Below are 23,340 nucleotides of genomic sequence, written 5' to 3'. Positions count from 1 at the left end.
GCTTAAAAAACAGCTTTTGATGTTCTCTGCTTGGTGGTATGTTGTTTTTAATTCTAGATTCGACATGAAGTTAATTATCAGAATGTGGTGCATAAACTTTGCAGTGATGCCTGCTTCTCAAAGTTTCGTTCTGCTAACAACCTCACCATGAACTGTTGTGAGAACTGCGGGGGTTACTGTTACAGTGGCTCTGGACAGTGCCACATGCTTCAGATAGAGGGACAGTCTAAGAAGTTTTGTAGCTCAACATGTGTCACAGCATACAAACAGGTACGTGACCCTCTTTAATTCCAATGTCTAGAAATTTTAATGAGTATGTTAAAAATATTGAGAATGCATAACTAATATTCTTTACATATAAATAGTATTTGACTAATGAATGGGCATTAACTTTGTTAAAGAGTTCTGTAAGTAACACAAGCATTTAAATACATGTGGTTAGGGTGTGCTTTTTTATTTTAAATGTGATTCAAATGTTGAACAACTTTTTTTTTTTTTTTTTTAATAAGATTATTTGAGAGGCAGTTCCAGAGAGGGAGAGAGAAGGGGAGAGAGAGAGAGAGAGATGGGGTGGGTGAGAGAGAGATTGATCTTCCATCTGCTAGTTCATTCACCAAATGGCTGCAATGGCCAGAGCCGGGCCAGGCTGAAGCCAGGAGCCAGGAACTCCATCCAGGTCCCCCATGTGGGTGACAGGGGCCTAAGTACTTGGGCAATCATTCAGTGCCTTCTCAGGCACATTAGCAGGCAGGTGGATTGAAAGTGGAGCATTCAGAACTGCTGCTCATATGAGATGCCTGATTTGCAGGCAGTGGCTTAACGCACTGCATCACAACACTGGCTCCAAAAACAATATTTTTAAAATGGAAAAAAGCAAGCAAAGAATAAAGTACATCTCCCAGTAATGACCAGTCCTGTTCTTTTGGTGTGTGGTGGCCTGATCTTTTTTTTTTAAGGGGGTCTTATCTTTGATACATTTTTATTTGCATATATGCTTTTTATTTGATAGGGAAAGGTCCAGGTTACACATAGGTTCTTGTAACTGGATCCACATAATTAAAATTGCAAACCAGAGAATCAGAATCTTACTATAAAAATCAGAATTTTTATAGTAAATGGTTACAAATTATTATGTTATTTTATGAATTGATGAGGTTTGCAAAAGAATTGGATGAACTCTGTATGACTGATATCTTTTATACAGTTTTGTGTGTGTTAGATTTGTATTTTGTTAGTAAAATTTGGGTAAATAGTAGTTTTAAAATTGAGTCTAAAGGAATTGTAAGAACTTTTCTACATTTTAAATTTTATTATTTTCTGTTTCAGTGTATGAGCTAATTACTCTTTTTCTTAAATTAATAAAGTTTTTAAAATTTTACCCATATTGATGAATTTAATAGTGTTGGGAAGTTTCTGATAAGTGATTCTTAAATCATTGCAGTGATTTTGAAATTTTAAATATTTGCAGTATTTTAGTTTATTTCTTAGTAATGTACAAGAACATACAAGGGGCTTAGTTTTACTATTTATTTCTTGTTTTTGCTGTCATGGAAAATTCAGTGTGTTCATGTTTTGTGTTTACTTTTCAGAAGATGTCATTTCCTGATATGTCAGGTGCTAAAAGTTATTTGGATCTAGTCCATTGAAATATGATTCATATTCCACAAGAGAAGGAAAAGTAAAATGAGACATCTTAATTTTAATTTTAAATTCATTAATTTAGCCAATATCTATTAAAATTAAATTAGCATATATTCATATGTGCTGTGGTAGGGAAGCATTGAAATTTAGAAGTAAGGCTGATCTAGATTTTATTCTCATGCTCTCTCTTCAGATACTAATATAGTTATACCTTGATTGGAGCAGTTAAAACTACCTCAATTCCAGTTTTTTTATCTGTTAATGATTATAGTACTATTTATGTCACCAGCATGTTTTTAGTATTATATGAAATAAGAAGGAGAGAATACCTACTACACTTGTAGAACTTGGTGTATTATAGATGTTCATTTCTACCACTTTTCTTTTTTCTTCTATGTAATTCATTCATCAAATATTAGATGTACTTCCTGTTTTGAGGGCTTTATGTCCAGATACGTGAGTGGAAGTGTTTTGGGGTCCACTGGGCCACAGAAGCGGCACAGTCAGTTCTACTTGATAGGGCAAGATAAGATTTGACAGTAGAAGCGTAACAGCGCTAACTCTTAAGCCAAGTCTTTTTTTTTTTTTTAAGATTTATTTATTTGAAAGGCAGAGTTATGGGGTGAGTGGGGAGGCGAGAGAGAGAGAATCTTCCATCTGCTGGTTGATTCTTCAAATAGCAGCAATGCCCAGTGCTGGGCCAGGCCAAAGCAGGAGCTTCATTTGAGTCTTCCACATGGGTGCAGGTGCCCAAATACTTGGACCATTTTCCACTGCTTTCCCAGGAGCATTAGCAAGGAACTTCATTGGAAATGGAACAACTGGGTATCAAACGGGCACCCATATGGGATGCCCGTGTCACAGGTGGCAGCTTTACCTATTACACCACAATACTGACCTGACCCAAGTCTTTTTTTAAAAAAAAGATTTATTTATTTTATTTGAAACAGAGTTACACAGCGAGAGAAGGAGAGGCAGAAAGAGAGAGAGAGAGAGAGAGAGAGAGAGAGATCTTCCATCCACTGGTTCACTCTCCAAATCGCTGCAAAGGCTGGAGCTGTGCAGATCCTAAGCCAGGAGCTTCCTCCAGGTCTCCCACGTGGCTGCAGAGGCCCAAGGACTTGGGACATCTTCTACTGCTTTCCCAGGACATAGCAGAGGGCTGGATTGGAAGAGGAGCAGCCAGGACTCAAACTGGTGCCCATATGGGATGCCCGCACTGCAGGCGGTGGCTTTACTCACTGCGCCACAGCACAGGCCCAACCCAAGTCTTATAAATGAAGTCTGGGTCTACAATTCTGATTGAGGAGGGATGGGAAATAGTGTTGGAAGTGTACAAGATATTCTAGCATTAGGCATTTACTTAGTTTTTTATTATCAGCTCTCAGAAGTTACCCTTTAAGAAGGAAGAGAAATTGTCACCCCCCCCACTCGTGGAGGAACGACACTGGACCCCGCGCTGTTCTTTTTCCCCGGCCCTTCCCGGGTTTGCTGCCGGCCCCCACTCGCGGAGGAACGATGCCGTCCGGATTTGCTGCCGGCCCCCCCACTTCCGCTGAGGGGCAGCACCCCCACCGCTTTCCCCGCTTCGGCGGAGGAGCGGCACACCGCCGGCCGGTTCTCTCAGGGGTTCCTCAGGGGTTCCTCAGGGGTTCCTCAGATGTTCCTGGTACATGTTGTCTCTCTCCTCCTTTATAGTCCTCTTCCACCAATCCATGCTCTGCTGCCCACACGCCGAGCATGCTGCTCTCCTCCAATCAGGAGCAGGATCAGCTCCTGCAGCTTATTAATCGAATTGGTGAGGCAGCTGTGTAGAAGTTGTTTACTCTCTCAGCGCCATATGATGGGAGATCAGATGCATAGAATTAGTCCTAGTAGTTCCAGTAATTTAGTCCAGTCTTGGTTGCTCCCCACAAGAAATCTTAAAATCTCTTCTTTGGTACTAGGCATATTCTATAAGTATCCTGAATTTGGGGTATGTTAATAGCATTTAGCATTATTTGCTGCTAGATCCCTCATTAAATGAGGGTTTATTTCTTAGACTTTGGTCATTTATATTTCGACAGTTGTGCTATCCAAGTTTTGCTCCCATTTTGTTTTCTGTGTACTTTCTGATTAGTAGTGATGGAGTATTTGACAATGAGTTTTCTAATGAGTTAAAAATTCACATTTTATTGCAATAAAAAACATCTTTGGGGGTAGTTTCTGCAATTTTTAAGATAGTATAAGATTAAATTGTTTAAAAGAAAGTTTTAAAAACTATAGTTATAGCCAGTTAGGTTCCTGAAATTAATTACTAGGTTAATAACCAGCATTATTTTTTCATGAAAAAAGAATAGAATGAAAAATATCAACATGTATCACAGGTTGTGATGATATGTATTTCTCTGTGAAACTCTTCAGTTTTATATGTGTGCATATATTACACAAATGCAAACCAGAATTACATGTTAACTGAGTTAGTTTGTAAGATCTTTGGTTCTTACTGAGGATTGTAATCATGAAAATTTGAACACCATTGATTTCAGCAACCTTCAGTGTGAACATTTGAAAGAATTTTGATTTTACTAGGCATTTGGTAAAAATGAGTGTTGTTTTATTCTCTTAATAGAAATCAGCCAAAATTACACCTTGTGCGCTTTGCAAATCATTGAGATCCTCAGCAGAAATGATTGAAAATACCAATAGCTTGGGGAAGACAGAGCTTTTCTGCTCTGTTAATTGCTTATCTGCTTACAGAGTTAAAATGGTTACTTCTGCAGGTAATACTGCTTCATAAACTATAAAATGTGGTAGTTGGAAGAAATTAGGGTGGTTACTTTTTTTTACAGTATACATTTCTGTGCAAATTTAGATAATTAAGGCAACTGTAAAGTATTTCAGATTTTTATTGTGAAATATCACCTATTTCCTTGATTGCTTGTTTGCTTACCAAAAGAATTTGATATGACTTCTTTAATGCATTTTATTTATCCATACCTAATTTATTTCTAGATTCATTTATTGTGTAGTTTCAGGGTAGACTGTGACTACTTAAAAAGAAAAAAAATTTAATGTTAAGTTCTTTTTTGTCTACATGCAACATTGATATAGTTTCAGTTCCTGCAACTAATTAACCTGGCCCTTGAATTTTTTTATATTGTATAAAATTTAATTTCTCATAGATTTGTATATATTACTCATTAGTTTTTATTTTGATTTGCTAAGGTGTACAAGTTCAGTGTAACAGTTGTAAAACCTCAGCAATCCCTCAGTATCACCTAGCCATGTCAGATGGAAGTATACGCAACTTCTGCAGCTACAGTTGTGTAGTAGCTTTCCAGGTATGGCTTCAGGAGTTTTCTTCGTCTTCAGTCAGTGAGTCACCCACTGTAGTATTGTAAACTTAGATGTGTGCTGATGCCTGGATTGTATAAATTTCTGTCTCAGTCGTGTTAAACTTGGACTCTTACTTCATCCTATATTTGGAGGCATGCCATTTACCTGCCTTTTATAAAATTAAATGGTACTTTTATCATCCAGATTATCAATTGGGAGAACATTGTTTTTGAATATTATTAGTGAAATTATTTTATTTTTTGACATAAAGGAGATCCTCCCTCTCCAACCCTTCATCTCTCATTCAGTTGTAAGCTGCTCAAAGGCAAAGAGTTTTGCCTGTTCACAGTTGCATCTTTCCCAGCTGGAACTCTGCTTGGCACGTGTAGGCATGCAATACTTGTTTGAACCAGTGATTTAAATCAATCTTCTTCTTCATCGTCATCTTCTTCTTCTTCTTCTTTTTTTTTTTTCCAGAATTTGTTCAACAAACCAACTGGAATGAATTCTTCAGTAGTGCCCTTGTCTCAGGGACAAGTCATTGTAAGCATCCCCACAGGTTCAACAGTGTCTGCAGGAGGAGCTAACACCTCTGCTGTTTCTCCCACCTCCATCAGTAGCTCTGCTGCAGCCGGCCTCCAGCGTCTTGCTGCCCAATCCCAGCATGTTGGGTTTGCTCGAAGTGTTGTAAAACTCAAGTGTCAACACTGTAATCGTCTTTTTGCCACAAAACCAGAACTCCTTGACTATAAGGTTAAGTATAGCTTCTTTTTTTTTTTTTTTTAAGATTTTATTTATTTAAGAGAGAGAGTTAAAGTCAAAGAGAGGGAGAGACAGAGAGAAAGGTCTTCCATCCACTGTCTACTCCCCAAATGGCTACCACAGTGGCTGCAACTAGGCGGATCCAGAGCCAGCAGCTTCTTCTGGGCCTCCCACGTGGGGTCTGGGGCTCAAATACTTGGACCATCTTTCATTACTTTCCCAGGCCATAGCCAAAAGCAGGAACGGATTAGGAGCAGCTGGGACATGAACTGGTGCCCACATGGGTTGCCAGCACTGCAGGCGGAGGCTTAGCCCTCTACAACATAACACTGGCCCCCAAAATAGATTCTTGATAAGAACTGAATAAAAGGTTGTCATTTGGCCTAGTGTTAAGCCACCAGTTAGGATGTGTATATCCTACCCACATCAGAGGGCCTGAGTTTAATTCTTGGATCCAGGTCTTTGATTGAATCTTTTTGTTGATATTGACCCTCCAAGGCACTTGTTATTATTCAAATACTTGTGTTCTTGCAACTTGTATAGGAAACCTAGATTGAAATCCTGTTTCCTGACTTCAGTTCCAGCCATTAAAGGCACTGGGAGTGAACCAGCAGATGGGAGCCTTCTCTATTTGTCTCTCTCTCTGACTCTCAAATAAATAATATTTTTGGAAAAGTTTGAGTATAAGTGGGTTCATCTGTACTCTTTTTTAGATTTTTATCTCTCAAAATTGCTGTTTTGAAAGAAAGATGGATAAGAATTTCCACTAGTTTAGTGGGAATATGGATAAGATAAGGTAAACCAAATACTTAGTTACTACTTATTGATTATTTCCCTGCAGGGTAAAATGTTTCAGTTCTGTGGCAAGAATTGTTCTGATGAATATAAGAAAATAAATAATGTAATGGCAATGTGTGAATATTGTAAAATTGAGAAAATTATAAAGGAGACTGTACGATTCTCAGGTGCTGACAAGTCATTCTGTAGTGAAGGTAAAGACAGATTTTCTTGCCTACCCAACATATTGGTTGTCTTAAAAGTGGTTGATATTTAAGATACTTCTGTATATTATCTTATTTTATCTTATATATATAACACCAAACTGTTTTATTTGCACTTAGTTCACTTTTTAAAATCTGGTCTTCATGTTATATAGATGTTGAAATGAACTGTGTTCAAAGTAGAAATGCAGAAGAATGTTGAAGAACATTTAACATTAGACTGATGGAAAACTCAAACTACTTTTCATTTTCATACTTCTTTCTAGATAAAGCTCCCAAAATTCTACTATCACCCTAAATTGATACTTTTATTGTTTTAATGACATTATATTTCTGAATATAAGTGATCTGAACTTGCAAGTTAATATGAGGTAGATTTTTTCCTTTATTGAGATGAATCTTTTAAATGTTTCGAATGTTTTATTTTACTTTGAAACTGCACAGGATTATTCTTTTAGACCAGTGGCTTTCAAACTTCTGATTATAGCACAAAATAATATCATTATGACTTTGTATATTTTCATATGCCAAAATAAACGTTGCAAAAATAAAACTTACTAAATGTCAGTGCAGTGTAATGTTTCCTATCCTTTCTTACTTCATTAAAACAATGCAAACTTTTAATTCTCTAATTTGATCTCTTGATCTGCCAGTTGATCAGTATCCAAATGTGAAAATTATATGTTCTAGGTCAATTAAATTAAAGTAGATAAACAATATATTTCCCTAATGCTAATTTTATCTTTCCTTATTTTTAGGTTGCAAATTGCTGTATAAACACGACTTGGCAAAACGCTGGGGAAATCACTGTAAAATGTGCAGTTACTGTTTACAGACCTCTCCCAAACTAGTACAAAATACTCTGGGAGGAAAGGTTGAGGAGTTCTGCTGTGAGGAGTGCATGTCCAAACACACGGTTTTGTTCTATCAGGTAAATACAGTTCGCCTTCTTGGGTTTTTCAAGCCACGTTGTAAAGAATCCCCTTTTAAATTCCATGTAGAATGAAGGACAATTTTTTTGATTGTGTATAAACTGCTTTTTAAAGATTTTTTAATTAGTTTTTAACAGATTGAATATAGCTTATAGATACAGTTCTTTTTTTTAATTTTTTTATATTTTATTTAATGAACATAAATTTCCAAAGTACAGCTTATGGATTACAATAGCTCCCCCCCCATAACTTCCCTCCCACCCACAGCACTCCCCTCTCCCACTCCCTCTCCTCTTCCATTCACATCAAGATTAATTTTCAATTATCTTTATATACAGAAGATCAATTTAGCATATATTAAGTAAAACTTTCACCCACTAAGAAACACAAAGTGTAAAATACTATTTGAGTACTAGTTATAGCATTAATTAAACACCTAAGAGTAATTGTGTATTAATTACAGAGTTCAACCAATAGTTTTAAGTAGAACATAAAAAATACTAAAAGGGTAAAGTGTTAAGTTCTTTTTTTTTCTTTTTCTTTTTTTTTTGTTTGTTATATAGTTATTATTTTATTTAATAAAAGGCTTCCATAGCCTTGGCAACTCATGACAAGAGCCTAGGGTGATTACTGATGCCATAAACAAGAGTATCAATTTGTTAAGTCAACAACAGGAGTCACTGTGCACTTTACTCCTCATGTAGGATCTCTGTCCTTAATGTGCTGTACATTGTGATTTAATGCTATAACTAGTACTCAAACAGTATTTTTCACTTTGTGTTTCTATGTGTGTGCAAACTGTTGAAATCTTTACTTACTATATGCTAAACTGATCTTCTGTATATAAAGAGAATTGAAAATGAATCTTGAGGTGAATGGAAGGGGGGAGGGAGAGGGGAAGGGGGGAGGGAGAGGGAAAGGGGAGGGTTGCGGGTGGGAGGGAAGTTATGGTGGGGGAAAGCCATTGTAATCCATAAGCTGTACTTTGTAAATTTATATTCATTAAATAAAAGTTAAAAAAAGGGTAAAGTATTAAGTTCTTTTTTTTCTTTTTCTTTTTTTTTTTGTTTGTTATGTAGTTATTTTTTTATTTAATAAATGTGAATTTACAAAGTGCAACTTTTGTATTGTTGTGGCTTCCCCCCCAACCTCCCTCCCTCCCGTGGCCCTCCCCTCTCCCACTCCCTCTCCCATCCCGCCCTTCATCGAGTTTCATTTTCAATTACCTTCACATACTGAAGATCAACTTAGTATATACTAAGCAAGGATTTCAACAGGCTGCACTCACACAACCGCACAAGGTATAGGGTATTGTTCAACTAGTAGTGTTGTTTTTAAGTTTCATAGTAGAACACATTAAGGACAGAGATCCTACGTGGGGAGCATGTACCCAGTGACTCCCGTTGTTGATTTATTTATGACGTCAGCAATCACCCGAGACTCTTGCTATGAGCTGTCTAGGCTATGGAAGCCCTTGAGTTCACTGACTCTGAACTTGTTTAGTCAAGGCCTTATCACAGTGGAGGTTCCTTCCTCCCTTCAGAGAAATGCGCCTCTCTCCTTGATGGCCTGTTCCTTCTGCTGGGGTCTTGTTCACCAGGATCTTTCATTTAGATTGTTTTTTGCCACCGTGTCATGGCTTTCCATGCCTGTGAGACTCTCATGGACCTTTTAGCCAGATCCAAATGTCCCAAGGGTTGATTCTGAGGCAGGAGTGCTGCCATTCTATGTGTCTGCTGTGTGTCCTGTTTCCCCCGCAGGATCATTCTCTCCCTTTTAATTCCATCCTTCATTATTTGCTTACACTGGTCTTATTTGTGAAATCTCATCGACACATACCCTATCTTTTTGATCGGTTGTGTATTTATACTTATCACTTTACCAAGTGCGTTGGTATTGGTACCTGCCTCCTTGGTAAGATTGAGTTGAAATCCCCTGGCACATTTCTAGTTCCACCATTGGAGGTAAGTCCGAGTGAGCATTTGCCAACCTATATAATAGATACAGTTCTAAGAATTCTTCTCTCTCCCTTACATCCTCTTTCCCTTTTTCTTTTTAATTTTAGCTTTTGAGATAACATTATAAATTTATACTACAGTGAAAAGTCTTTAATACTTCACCAAACTAGAAGTTTAACAAGTAAAATAGCAAAAAAATTCCTAATTTAGTGGGAATACAGACAATGGTTTTAAACAATAGAAAGAAAAAAATAACTGTTTGATCCATATAAATTTTAAAGTAATCAATCACAGATCATTAAAATTATGATAGTGTAGCATTCTTAGCCACTGGTTCTACAAAGGTATAAAACAAAATTTCACAAAACTTTACTTGCAGCAATACTGAATACACACATATATAAGGAAGAACATGTGGTATTTGTCTTTCTGTGTCCAGCTTATTTCATTCAACATGATGTCTTCTAGTTGTGTCCATTTTGTTGCAAATTTCATTCTTTTTTATAGCTGAATTATATTCCATGTGTATATATACCACTTTTTTAATCCATTTATCTGATGATGGACATCTTGGTTGATTCCAGTTTTTGGTTATTATGAACAGTGGTGCCATAAACATGGTGGTACAGGTATCTGTTTGATGTAACATGTCTTGCCTTTTGGATACATACCCAGTAACAGGATTGCTGGATAAAATGGCAAGTCCATTTCTAGTTTTTTAAGAAATCTCCACACCGTTTTCCACAGTGACTAATTTATATTTCCACCAGCAGTGTTCCCCTTTCTCTACTTCCTTGCCAGTATTTGTTACCTTGCATGTTTTGGAATTTTACCATTCTGACAGGGGTGAGATGATATCTCAATTGTGGTTTTGATTTACATTTCCCTGATGGCTAGTGATGTTGAGCATTTTCCCATGTATTTCTTAGCCATTTGTATTTCCTTTGAGACCTGTCTGTTGAAGTCTTTTGCTTGTTTCTCAAGAGGTGCAGCAGGAGCCTGTGCAGTGCACCTCTGGTTACTGCTGATTTCTCAATGAAATAAAGGCTAAGGTCACCAGCTGACCAGAGGAACAGAGAGAAGGGTATGGGTGTGCTTCCTCCCTGAGGCCTGGGAATTGGAACTCACTTGGTCTTTCCTGACATGCAGAAGCTGGGGTGGCAGGGCACAGCTGCTTTTGCCCTGTGCTATCTGTTCCTCTCACACCTGCCCAGGGCCCCAGGGAGCCCCCAAAGAGCCCTCAGCCAGGAGCCCGGACCACTCAGCACCTTTCCTGATAGAGCTTTCCAGAAACAGATGCCCAGAGTCCGAAGTGTGCAGCCCTGTGTGGCCAGGCCCCCGCTGGTGGGCAGATCCCAGCTGGGGCAGGTGGCGGGGGCTGGGAGGCTGGGGATCCTGCAGGAACTCCTGCAGGTGCCTTCCAGTGGCAGTGCCTGTGCCAGCCCCTGCTTGTTTGGATTTCCATTTGCCTAATATATTTTATCCTGAATGGCAATTAATTTAATAATTTAAAACTTATAAGTATTACATGTTTATATCTCTAGTAATTAACCTAAGAAGAGTTTAATGTCATGGAAGTTTGATTCCTTTTATTTCTGATTTCCTATAGAGGACATATTATTGAATTAAAATATTTCAAATTTTAACTTTATTTAGTAGGATAAACTTATCAATTCTGAAGTCTTTGAGGGAGATAGAAATTGTTTGAAGTTAAACTTCACCTTTGTTTTCTAATTGCTGTTTATTGGGTTATCTATCATGTAACATGTTTTTAACAAATTATTGACTATAAAATCATTGATAAAAGATACTTACATTTTAGGACAGTCAACTTTCAATTTTATGATCTAAATTCAAGGTTAATTTCTGTTATGGGTGTTCTGTTTTTATTCTGTCTGGCTATAGAGAGTTTATTTCTTACTTCCTTGCTATCTTTTCAGATGGCCAAGTGTGATGGTTGTAAGCGACAGGGTAAACTCAGTGAGTCCTTGAAATGGCGAGGGGAAATGAAACATTTTTGTAATCTGTTGTGTATCTTGATGTTCTGTCACCAGCAGAGTGTATGTGACCCACCTTCACAAAACAATGCAGGTAAAATTAATCTTAAGTAATGAATGGTGTCTTAGATCAATGCTAAGAACTATTGCTCTTCTACAGATTAGGTGTTGTAAACGGTTGTTAATTTCATAGAATGCAAATTTCATTTTATTCAAATGCTCAACATTCAGATCCTTTATAGTTGAGCATCTTACAGCTTAGTAAAAATTGTGGGTTTTTTTAATGCTTTTTCTGAGCATGTGAAATCAGATAAACATTGTAGGTACTTTTTATGGGAAAGGATTATAACTGCTGTTTTATAATAGGATATAGTCACCGTCGCTTCCTTAAAAAAGATTTAAACTAAGAATCAAGAATGTAAACTCTAAATCACATGGCCTTTAAAATAAAATATTCGTGTGTGTGTATGTTTGTGTGTGTATACCACTTTAGAGTTCAAAACAAAAAAAAAATTACAATTTTTAAAGCTATAGTAGTTTAAGTATGGTCTCTTTACAAACAGAAGCAAAAACTATATCCTACCCCAGATATTTTACAGTATCTTTTCATAGGAAGGCCAGATAGAAGAAACAGGTTAGGCTTAAATTTCCATTTAATATACCCTGTGATCTTCATTGTGCCTTTTGGGATTGTTGTTTTGGTTTTTAAATGAGACTGTTTGTTGCATTTTTATACAAAGATAAAGTACATGGAAGACTTTAAAGTTTTACTAATTTAAAAATAGAAAAACAAAACCCAGTTAATCCTGAGCTAACTGCTTCAACAGAAATTACCTAAACCTGAAAGCATCGCTTAACCTTCTTGTGATTTTAGTTTCTGTGAACTGTATTATTTTTTATTTTAATCAGCAAGTATTTCCATGGTTCAAGCTGCTTCAACAGGGCCCCCATCTCTGAGAAAAGACTCTACTCCAGTTATAGCTAATGTGGTATCATTGGCAAGTGCTCCTGCTGCTCAGCCCACAGTGAATTCTAACAGTGTCTTACAAGGTATGATGATTGGAAAGCATTTATCCAACCTTTTTGAGTTGAATAACATCTTGGTTTTCTACTTTTTCCCTGCTGGTGATTGTTTTCTTCATGTGTGATACAGTATTTTTTTTTTTTTTAGAAATTTTTTTTTAGAATTTTTTTTTGACACGCAGAGTCAGTGGGAGAGACAGAAAGGTCATCCCTACCATTGGTTCACCCCCCAAATGGCTGCTACGCCCGGCGCGCTGCGCTGATCCGAAGCCAGGAGCCAGGTGCTTCCTCCTGGTCTCCCATGCGGATGCAGGGCCCAAGCACTTGGGCCATCCTACACTGTACTCCCGGGCCACAGCAGAGAGCTGGACTGGAAGAGGAGCAACTGGGACAGAACCGGCGCCCCAACCGGGACTAGAACCTGAGGTGCTGGCCCTGCAGGTGGAGGATTAGCCAAGTGAGCTGCGGTGCTGGCCCATGTGTGATACAGTCTTACTAGAAATGGTGGCTCCCTTTGGGCTGCTAGAGTAGAGTGTTGAGTAGTATTTTCACAAGTTCCATATCATTTTTTCATATCTTATACATAAGAACTGCTAGTTTCTTCCACTGAATTAGCACATTTTCTAAGTAATGAGACTTTGTGTTTATAAAATGTAAGATTTAAATAATAAAAGATTATAAATGTATGTTTTCATTTTCATTAAGGTGCAGTACCAACAGTAACAGCGAAAATCATCGGGGATGTAAGTTCTATCATTTTTAATGGTGTATTGTCAGTATTTTCCATTTTTGTGCAGTATTAATATCTCAGCTGATTTTGTTTATTCTATTATAAAACAAATTTCATGAGCTCATTTAGATTTAATGTTTGTTCAGGAATGGGATTTTCTGATTAATTAAGTCTGTTATATACTTTAATTTCTTTGAATGCTTGCTTTATGTAGTTACTGAAGGTAGTTTAAAAATTATATTGTATTGAAGTAAATTGTACAAAATTCAGGCATTTTGTCTTTTAGCGATTTTGGATTTTTTTTAATATACTCAGATTATAAATAGAATATTATTAACAAATTGGCTTATTCTTTTCCCAGTATAGATTATGTTAAATAAAGTCTTTCCTTTTATCTTATGCATTAATAATTTTGTGCATTGTCTCTTAGAAGAAGAAAATAAAAATGAGTAAAACATATGACTAAACATATGAGTAAAACAGTGACAGTTCTAAAGTGTTTTCTGCTTTCTAGGATAACTTTCACATCGTCTTTATTCAAATTACTGAAATGATTATATGTGAGTCTGTTATTCTTCGTTATGTTGCAACTAAGTCCTCTAAGACTTAATTCAGTCAAGAAGTAATGGTTCTCATTTTAAACTCAACCGACATTGTTATTAATCAACAAATGTGTTAAGTAGAAATAGCATTTTTCTTGATAAAAAGAAATGGTAATTAAATACCTTGGGAGTCAATATGTAGTTGTTAAAATACTCCTTGACTACTATTATCATTTCAAGAATATTGTATTTCTCACACATTTCATTGATTATGTATATGTTACATCTTTCTTATAATTTCAGTGTGCTATTTATTTTTACAATTATTATATTTCTTCTAATTAATGGGACATTGAAAACATCTTTGATTTCTGATTTTTTTTTTTTTAACTAGGCAAGTACACAGACAGATGCCCTGAAACTGCCACCCTCCCAGCCACCAAGGCTTTTGAAGAACAAAGCTTTATTGTGCAAACCCATCACACAGACTAAAGCCACCTCTTGCAAGCCACATACCCAAAACAAAGAATGCCAGACAGGTATTCTTGGCTTTATTTTATTTTATTTTTTAGGTGAAAATAATGTGGAATCTGATTATATTGAGTATCCATCATTTCCTAGGCGATGTGCTTAGTTACTTATGTATATTGCCCATCCTTGTAAATTAAACATTTTCCCCATCTGAGGCCTTACAAGTTAGATCAAAAAGAGAGAAGTTAGTTGATAATACCATACTGTGAATGTTTTCTTCATTCCCCATTAATGACTTTAATATTATGAAGTAAGCATAAGCTTTGGAATTAACACAGCAAGACTCTTAATTTGGAGGTGCTGTTGTTTTTCATAATACTCTTAGATTTGAACTATTCCACATTGTTTTTCACGTAAATCAGATCCTTTTCAGAGAGCTTCAGATCTCATCAGAGATCTCTGAGCCACTTGAGTGGATGGCTGGTGGCCTCTAGTCTTCTTGGTTTGCCTCTTCCATCATGGAACTTCTGCACTGCAAGTGAGCTGAGGTGAGGGTGATCAGGATTCCAATATTCTTATCTGTTTCTCCTTGGGTAGAACCCTTTCCTGTGGGTGAGAGCTGGGTGTACAGAATCCCCCCCTCCACACACACACACCTCTTGTCCATAGTCACAGGAATTTCACCTCTTCCCCTTTGAGTTGGAGGGGATGAGAAATGCTAGCATCTTACCCTTCCTGGTGAGATATGATAACCTGTGGTTGAGGGCTGAGGACAGAAGAGCCCATTCTTCTTGGCCTTTGAGGTTGAACTCAGCTGAGTTTGGGGGAAGAAGCAGTTGGTGGCTGAAATATCTCGGACTATTACTGTAGAATTTTAATAGATTTTCTCGAATGAATGTCTCTTCGTTTGCTTTATGCCCTTAGGACAGTTTCTTTAGAAATGAAATGTTCAGATGTTTTGGTAGTTTTGGCCCATTTGCTTGTTTCTCCATGGAAAGGGTTAGTATATATAGGTCAGGCTACCATCTAGAATTTTTAGACTAGAAAGGAATTCTAGATTCTTAGGTCTGCAAGGTTATCCGATAGGGCAGTGCTTCTCAACATATGCTCATCATTCTCTGAGGTCTTGTTAAATAGGTTTTTACTCAATTCTGCCTGTGATTTTACTTTTCTTACAAGCATCTAGGAAATGTCAGTGCTACTGGTTTATAGGCCAAACCACATAGCAAGGCTGTAGATGACTTAGTCCCTTCTGTTTACTGTATCAGTTGTGGTTTTTTTAGTATTATGTAGCTTTGTTATTTAATAAGCAATCTGAAAGTATATTTAGTCTTTTTGTAGCTATCATAACTACCCTGGATCAGACCCTCATCATCTCATCTGTATGTTTTCTAACTGCCTTCTAATTTTAGTTTTTATATCTTTTATTGCATATTAAAATATGCATATAATACTGCCATATTAATCTTATACTATTCTCATCACTTTACCTTGTGGTTATGGATCTGTTGTAGGATCTGTTATATGGATCTGTTTTTTTCTTTGTTTTTACTATTTTTGTTATTTCTCTTTTGTAGAAAGTTCTAGTTTCATAAATTATACTTATTTAAGTTTTTTTAGGAAGGTTTTTATTTAATGAATACAAATTTCGTATATACAACTTTTAGGAATATAGTTGTTCTTTCCCCAATTCCCACCCTCCCACCCCCGCTCCTATCCCACCTCCTACTCCTCCTCCCATTCCATTTTTCATTAAGATTTGTTTTTAACTCACTTTATATACAGGAGACCAACTCTGTACTAAGTAGAGATTTCAAATGTTTGCACCCACAAGGGCACATAAAGTATAATTACAGTTTGAAGACAAGTTTTACCATTCATTCTCATAGTACACCTCATTAAAGACAGAGGTCCTACTTGGGGAGTAAGTGCACAGTGACTCCTGTTGTTGACTTAACAGTTAACATTCTTATTTTTTACATCAGTGACCACTTATTGAGGTTTTAATTGAAAAAATTTGACACATAATTATGTATTTTTAGAATAAAGTATGATAATCTTTACATGTATATAATATAAAACAATAAGGGTAATTGATTTATCATGTATCATTTCTTTGTTAGGAATATCCACATTTTTCTCTACCAGCTTTTATTTTTTAAAAGATTTATTTTTATTTATTTGAAAGAGTTACAGAGAGAGGTAGAGACAGAGAGAAAAGAGTCTTCCATCTACTGGTTCACTCCCCAAATGGCCACAATGTCTGGAGCTGAGCCAATCTGAAGTCAGGAGCCAGGAGATTTCTTCTGGGCCCCACTTGGGCCATCCTCCACTGCCCTCCAAAGCCACAGCAGAGAGCTGGACTGGAAGAGGAGCAACTGGGACTAGAACCCGGGGTGCCGGCGCCACAGGCAGAGGATTAGCCTAGTGAGCCACAGTGCCAGCCAGTACCCTCACTTTCTCCACTTGTATAAGATCTAGTTTTTTCAGTTATTGTGTCCAGGCATATCCATATTTCTGCAGATTATAGGATTCCATTCTTTATCAATGAACAGTATTTCAATGTATATAAACAAGGGATCATCAAAAAGTTCATGAGAAATGCATATGAATATTAGGAAAAATTATGCATAGATTTCAAAGGTTTTTGGACCAAAATAAATGTAACTTCTAACTCCATTTTTCTGTGAACTTTCTGAAGTACCCTCATATATCCCATTGTTTTTCTTTATCTATTCATCTGTCATTGGACACTTAGGTTGATTCCATACCTTGGTCATTGTGAATAGAACTGCAGCAAACATGGGAGTGCAGGTATCTCTCTTTTACATATATATATATATATATTTTTTTTTAACTTTTGTTTAATGAATATAAATTTACAAAGTACAGCTTATGGATTACAATGGCTTTTCCCCCCAATAACTTCCCTCCCACCCACAACCCTCTCCTCTCCCACTCCCTCTCCCCTTCCATTCACATCAAGATTCATTTTCAATTATCTTTATATAAAGAAGATCAGTTTAGCATATATTAAGTAAAACTTTCAACAGTTTGCACCCACACAGAAACAGAAAGTGTAAAATACTGTTTGAGTACTAGTTATAGCATTAAATCACAATGTACAGCACATTAAAGACAGAGATCCTACATGAGGAGTAAAGTGCACAGTGACTCCTGTTGTTGACTTAACAAATTGACACTCTTGTTTATGGTGTCAGTAATCACCCTAGGCTCTTGTCATGAATTGCCAAGGCTATGGAGGCCTTTTGAGTTCACTGACTCTGATCATATTTAGACAAGGCCATGGTCAAAGTGGAAGTTCTCTCTTCCCTTCAGAGAAAGGTACCTCCTTCTTTGATGGCCTGTTCTTTCCACTGGAATCTCACTCGCAGAGATCTTTCATTTAGGGTTTTTTTTTTTTTGTTTTGTTTTGTTTTTTGCCAGAGTGTCTTGGCTTTCCATGCCTGAAATACTCTCATGGGCTTTTCAGCCGGATCCTCATGCTTTAAGGGCTGATTCTGAGGTCAGAGTGCTGATTAGGACATCTGCCATTCTATGAATCTGCTGTGTATCCTGCTTCCCATGTTGGATCATTCTCTCCCTTTTTTATTCTATCAGTTAGTATTTTCAGACATTAGTCTTATTCATGTGATCCCTTAGACTCTTAGTCCTATCAGTATGATCAGTTGTGAACAGAAATTGATCACTTGGACTAGTGAGATGGCATTGGTACATGCCACCTTGATGGTATTGAATTGGAATCCTCTGGCACGTTTCTAACTCTACCATTTGGGGCAAGTCTGATTGAGCATGTCCCAAAATGTACATCTCTTCCCTCTCTTATTCCCACTCTTATATTCAACAGGGATCACTTTCCAGTTAAGTTTCAACACTTAAGAATAATTGTGTATTAATTACAGAGTTCAACCAATAGTATTAAGTAGAACAAAAAAAAAGCTACTAAAAGGGATAAAGTATTAAGTTGTACATCAACAGTCAGGGTAAAGGCTGATCAAGTCACCGTTTCTCATAGTGTCCATTTCACTTCAGTAGGTTTCCTTTTTGGTGCTCGGTTAGTTGTCACCAATCAGGGAGAACATATGATATTTGTCCCTTTGGGACTGGCTTATTTCACTCAGCATGATGTTTTCCAGATTCCTCCATTTTGTTGCAAATGACCAGATTTAATTGTTTTTTACTGCTGTATAGTATTCTATAGAGTACATGTCCCATAATTTCTTTATCCAGTCTACTGTTGATGGGCATTTAGGTTCATCCAGGTCTTAGCTATTGTGAATTGAGCTGCAATAAACATTAAGGTGCAGACCGCTTTTTTGTTTGCCAATTTAATTTCCTTTGGGTAAATTCCAAGGAGTGGGATGGCTGGGTTGTATGGTAGGATTATATTTAGGTTTCTGAGGAATCTCCAGACTGACTTCCATGGGCTTAACCAGTTTGCATTCCCACCAACAGTGGGTTAGAGTCCCTTTTTCCCCACATCCTCGCCAGCATCTGTTGTTGGTAGATTTCTGAATGTGAGCCATTCTACCTGGGGTGAGGTGAAGCCTCATTGTGGTTTTGATTTGCATTTCCCTGATTGCTGGTGATCTTGAACATTTTTTCATGTGCCTCTTGGCCATTTGGATTTCCTCTTTTGAAAAATGTCTGTTGAGGTCCTTGGCCCATCTCTTAAGTAGGTTGTTTGTTTTGTTGTTGTGGAGTATCTTGATCTCTTTGTAGATTCTGGTTATTAATCCTTTATCTGTTGCATAGTTTGCAAATATTTTTTCCCATTCTATCGGTTGCCTCTTCACTTTCCTAAGTGTTTCTGTTGCAGGACAGAAACTTCTCAATTTGATGCAATCCCAAATGTTAATTTTGGCTTCGACTGCCTGTGCCTCTGGGGTCTTTTCCAAGAAGTCTTTGCCGGTGCCAATATCTTGCAGGGTTTCTCCAATGTTCTCTAATAATTTGATGGTGTCGGGTCGTAGATTTAGGTCTTTAATCCATGTTGAGTGGATTTTTGTGTAAGGTGTACATGTGCTTCTGCACATGGAAATCCAGTTTTCCCAGCACCATTTATTGAATAGACTGTCCTTACTCCAGGAATTGGTTTTAGATCCTACAGTTAGCTGTAGATGTTTGGATTGATTTCTGGTGTTTCTATTCTGTTCCTTTGGTCTATCCATCTGTTTCTGTACCAGTACCATGCTGTTTTGATTACAACTGCCCTGTAGTATGTCCTGAAATCTGGTATTGTGATGCCTGCGGCTTTGTTTTTGTTGTACAAGATTGCTTTAGCTATTCAAGGTCTCCTGTGTCTCCATATGAATTTCAGCATCATTTTTTCCAGATCTGAGAAGAATGTCTTTGGTATTTTGATTGGTATCTCACTGAATCTATAAATTGCTTTTGGGAGAATGGACATTTTGATGATGTTGATTCTTCCAATCCATGAGCATGGAAGAATTTTCCATTTTTTGGTATCCTCTTCTGTTTCTTTCTTTAAGATTTTGTAATTCTCACCGTAGAGATCTTTAACGTTCTTGGTTAAGTTTGTTCCAAGGTATTTGATTGTTTTTTGTGGCTATTGTGAATGGGCTTGATCTTAGAAGTTCTTTTTCAGCTGTGGCATTGCCTGTATGTACAAAGGCTGTTGATTTTTGTGCATTGATTTTATATTCTGCTACTTTGCCAAACTCTTCTATGAGTTCCAATAGTTTCTTAGTAGAGTTCTTTGGATCCCCTAAATAAAGAATCATATTGTCTGCAAAGAGGGATAGTTTGACTTCTTCCTTCCCAATTTGTATCCCTTTAATTTCTTTTTCTTGCCTGATGGCTCTGGCTAAAACTTCCAGAATTATATTGAATAGCAGTGGTGAGAGTGGGCATCCCTGTCTGTTACCAGATCTCAGTGGAAATGCTTCCAAATTTTACCCATTCAATAGGATGCTGACCATGGGTTTTTCATAAATTGCTTTGATTGTGTTGAGGAATGTTCCTTCCATACCCAGTTTGCTTAGAGTTTTCATCATGAAAGGGTGTTGTATTTTATCAAATGCTTTCTCTGCATCTATTTAGATAATCATATGGTTTTTCTTCTGCAGTCTGTTAATGTGGTGTATCACACTGATTGATTTGTGAACATTGAACCATCCCTGTATACCAGGGATAAATCCCACTTGGTCTGGGTGGATGATTTTTCTGATGTGTTGTATTCTATTGGCGAGAATTTTATTGAGGATTGTTGTGTCTGTTCATCAGGGATATTGGTCTGTAATTTTCTTTCAATGCTGCATCTTTCTCTGGCTTAGGAATTAAGGTGATGCTGGCTTCATAGAAAGAAATTGGGAGGATTCCCTCTTTTTCGATAGGTCTGAATAGTTTGAGAAGAATTGGAGTTAGTTCTTCTTTAAATGTCTGGTAGAATTCAGCAGTGAATCCATCTGGTCCTGGGCTTTTCTTTGTGGGGAGGGCCTTTATTACTGTTTCAATTTCTTTCTCAGTTATGGGTCTATTTAGGTTTTCTGTGTCTTCATGGTTCAATTTAGGTAGATTGCATGTGTCCAGGAATCTATCCATTTCTGATAGATTTCCCTGTTTGCTGGCATACAACTCTTTGTAGTAATTTCTGATGATTCTTTTTATTTCTGTGGTGTCTGTTGTTACGTTTCCTTTTTCATCTCTGATTTTATTGATTTGGGTCTTTTCTCTTCTTTTTTTAGTTAGTTGAGCCAATGATGTGTCAATTTTATTCATTTTTTCAAAAAACCAACTCTTCGTTTGGCTGATTTTTTGTAATTTTTTTTGGATTCAATCCTGTTGATTTCTTCTCTGATTTTAATTATTTCTCTTCTCCTACTAGATTTGGGTCTGGTTTGCTGCAGTTTTTCTAGATCCTTGAGATGCATTGAAAGCTCATTGATTTGGTGCCTTTCCAATTTCTTGATGGAGGCACCTATTGCTATAAACTTTCCTCTCAACACTGCTTTTGCCGTATCCCATAAGTTTTGATATGTTGTGTTGTTACCCTCATTTACTTCCAGAAAGTTTTTGATTGCTCTTTTGATTTCTTCTATGACCCAGTGTTCATTCAGGAGCATGTTGTTCAGTCTCCATGTATTTGCATGTGCTTTAGGGATTCCTGAATTGCTCATTTCCAACTTCATTCTGCCGTGGTCTGAGAAGCTGCATGGTATGATTCTAATTCTTTTGAATTTGCTGAGACTTGCTTTATGGCCTAGTATGTGTCAATCCTAGAGAAGGTTCCACGCATTGCTGAGAAGAATGTAAATTCTTTAAATGTAGGATTGAAAGTTCTGTAGATATCTGTTAGATCCATTTGGGCTCTAGTGTTTTTTAAATCTACTGTATCCTTGTTGATCTTCTGTCCGGTTGATCTGTCTATTTCTGAGAGTGGAGTATTGAAGTCCCCCAGTACTATTGTATTGGAATCTAAGTCTCCCTTTAAGTCCCTTAACATATCTTTTAAATAAACTGGTGCCCTGTAATTAGGTGCATATACATTTATAATAGTTACATCTTGCAGGTATCTCTCTTACATACTGATTTCTTTTCCTTTGGATTTGTACCTAGTAGTGTGATTGGAGGATCACATGTTAGTTCTAGCTAAGTTTTTTGAGGAGCCTCCCTATTGTTTTCTGTAAAGGTGAGACTAATTTATGTTCCCATCCAAAGTGTATGAGTTCTCTTTTCGCTCCATCCTCACCAGCATTGTTATTTTTATCTTTTTTTTTAATAGTAAATAGTTTATTGGAAGTACATGGTTACAAAGGCAACAAATTCATTTTAAAAGGATACAATATAAAGTTAAAAGAACTTGCCATTCATCAGAATATTTTTAGCCATTAGCACTGTCACTTAGAGAACCCAAATCATTGTAACGCCAACTCTTTTTTTTTTAAACAATTTATGTATTCATTCGAAATTTATGGACACAGTTACACAGAAGGAAAGAGAGTGAGCTTCCATCTACTGATTCACCTTCCCATGCCACAACACCAAGGCTGGGCCAAGCCAAAGCCAGGAGCCCCATCCAGATCTCCCATGTAGGTGGCAGGGGCCCAAGCATTTGGACCATCTTCCACTGCTTTCCCAGGTGCGTTAGCAGGAAGCTGGATCAGAAGTAGAGCAGCCAGGACTGAAACTGGCACTCCAGTATGGGATGCCAACCTCATAGATGGCAGTCTAACCTGCTGTGCCACAACACCATTCCCTTAGAGGCCAAATCTTAAAAGAAAACTTGAGTTTTTATTAGTCCATATGGAATAGATCCACACTACATAGAATGTGTTGAATCCTATAGATTATCACCTTCTAACCAAACATGATCTGTTGGTACTATATGTCTGCTCTTTAATACATTCAATTTTTTTTTTTGTTTTGTTTTTAAGATTTATGTATGGGGCCAGTGCTGTGGCATAGTGGGCTAAGCTTCCACCTATGGAGCCAGCATCCTATATGGGCGCCAGTTTGTGTTCCAGTTGCTCCTATTCCAATCCAGCTCTTTGCTATGGCCTGGGAAAGCAGTAGAACATGACCCAAGTTCTTGGGGCCTCTGCACCCACGTGGGAGACCCTGAAGTAGCTCCTGGCTCCTGGCTTCAGATCAGTCCAGCTCCATCTGTTAAAGCCATTTGGGGAGTGAACCAGTGGATGAAAGACCTCTGTCTCCATCTCTGCCTCTGCCTCTGTAACTCTGTCTTTCAAATAAGTAAATAAATCTTTTAAAAAAAATTAAAAACAAACAAATAAATAAAAGAGTTCGCTTGACAGCAGTAGCACTACAGAATAGTGAGTAAAGCTGCCGCCTCTGGTGGCAGCATACCATATTACATATTTATTTGAAAGAGTCACACAGAGAGAGGGAGGAGCGACAGAAAGTGAGCTCTTCCATCTGCTGGTTCACTCCCTAGTTGGCTGCAGCAACCATCGCTGGGCCA

The 23,340-nt window shown here is 37.3% G+C and overlaps 1 protein-coding gene across 13 annotated transcripts in view; it reads left to right on the top strand.

The window, feature by feature from the left end:
* ZMYM4 (zinc finger MYM-type containing 4) overlaps positions 1-23,340 on the top strand; it is a 185,719-nt gene that overhangs the window by 117,481 nt on the left and 44,898 nt on the right. For 12 of the 13 annotated variants that reach the window (XR_016211123.1, XR_016211122.1, XM_002720695.6 and 9 more), the window contains 10 exons: positions 58-270; positions 4,253-4,403; positions 4,849-4,964; positions 5,437-5,712; positions 6,563-6,713; positions 7,481-7,653; positions 11,553-11,703; positions 12,519-12,659; positions 13,338-13,375; positions 14,299-14,443. Coding sequence is in view for 11 of the 13 variants with exons in the window: in XM_002720695.6 (XP_002720741.3) it covers positions 58-270; positions 4,253-4,403; positions 4,849-4,964; positions 5,437-5,712; positions 6,563-6,713; positions 7,481-7,653; positions 11,553-11,703; positions 12,519-12,659; positions 13,338-13,375; positions 14,299-14,443 (1,555 nt within the window). In the remaining 2 variants the exon portion in view is untranslated. The remainder of the gene's footprint in view (positions 1-57; positions 271-4,252; positions 4,404-4,848; positions 4,965-5,436; positions 5,713-6,562; positions 6,714-7,480; positions 7,654-11,552; positions 11,704-12,518; positions 12,660-13,337; positions 13,376-14,298; positions 14,444-23,340) is intronic. The other variant, XM_089301035.1, reaches the window with a different exon arrangement.

Source organism: Oryctolagus cuniculus, chromosome 7 (assembly GCF_051225735.1).
Source record: "Oryctolagus cuniculus isolate XC-2025 breed Fujian yellow rabbit chromosome 7, ASM5122573v1, whole genome shotgun sequence".
NCBI lineage: Eukaryota > Metazoa > Chordata > Mammalia > Lagomorpha > Leporidae > Oryctolagus > Oryctolagus cuniculus.
This window is presented reverse-complemented; position numbering and strand designations above follow the sequence as displayed.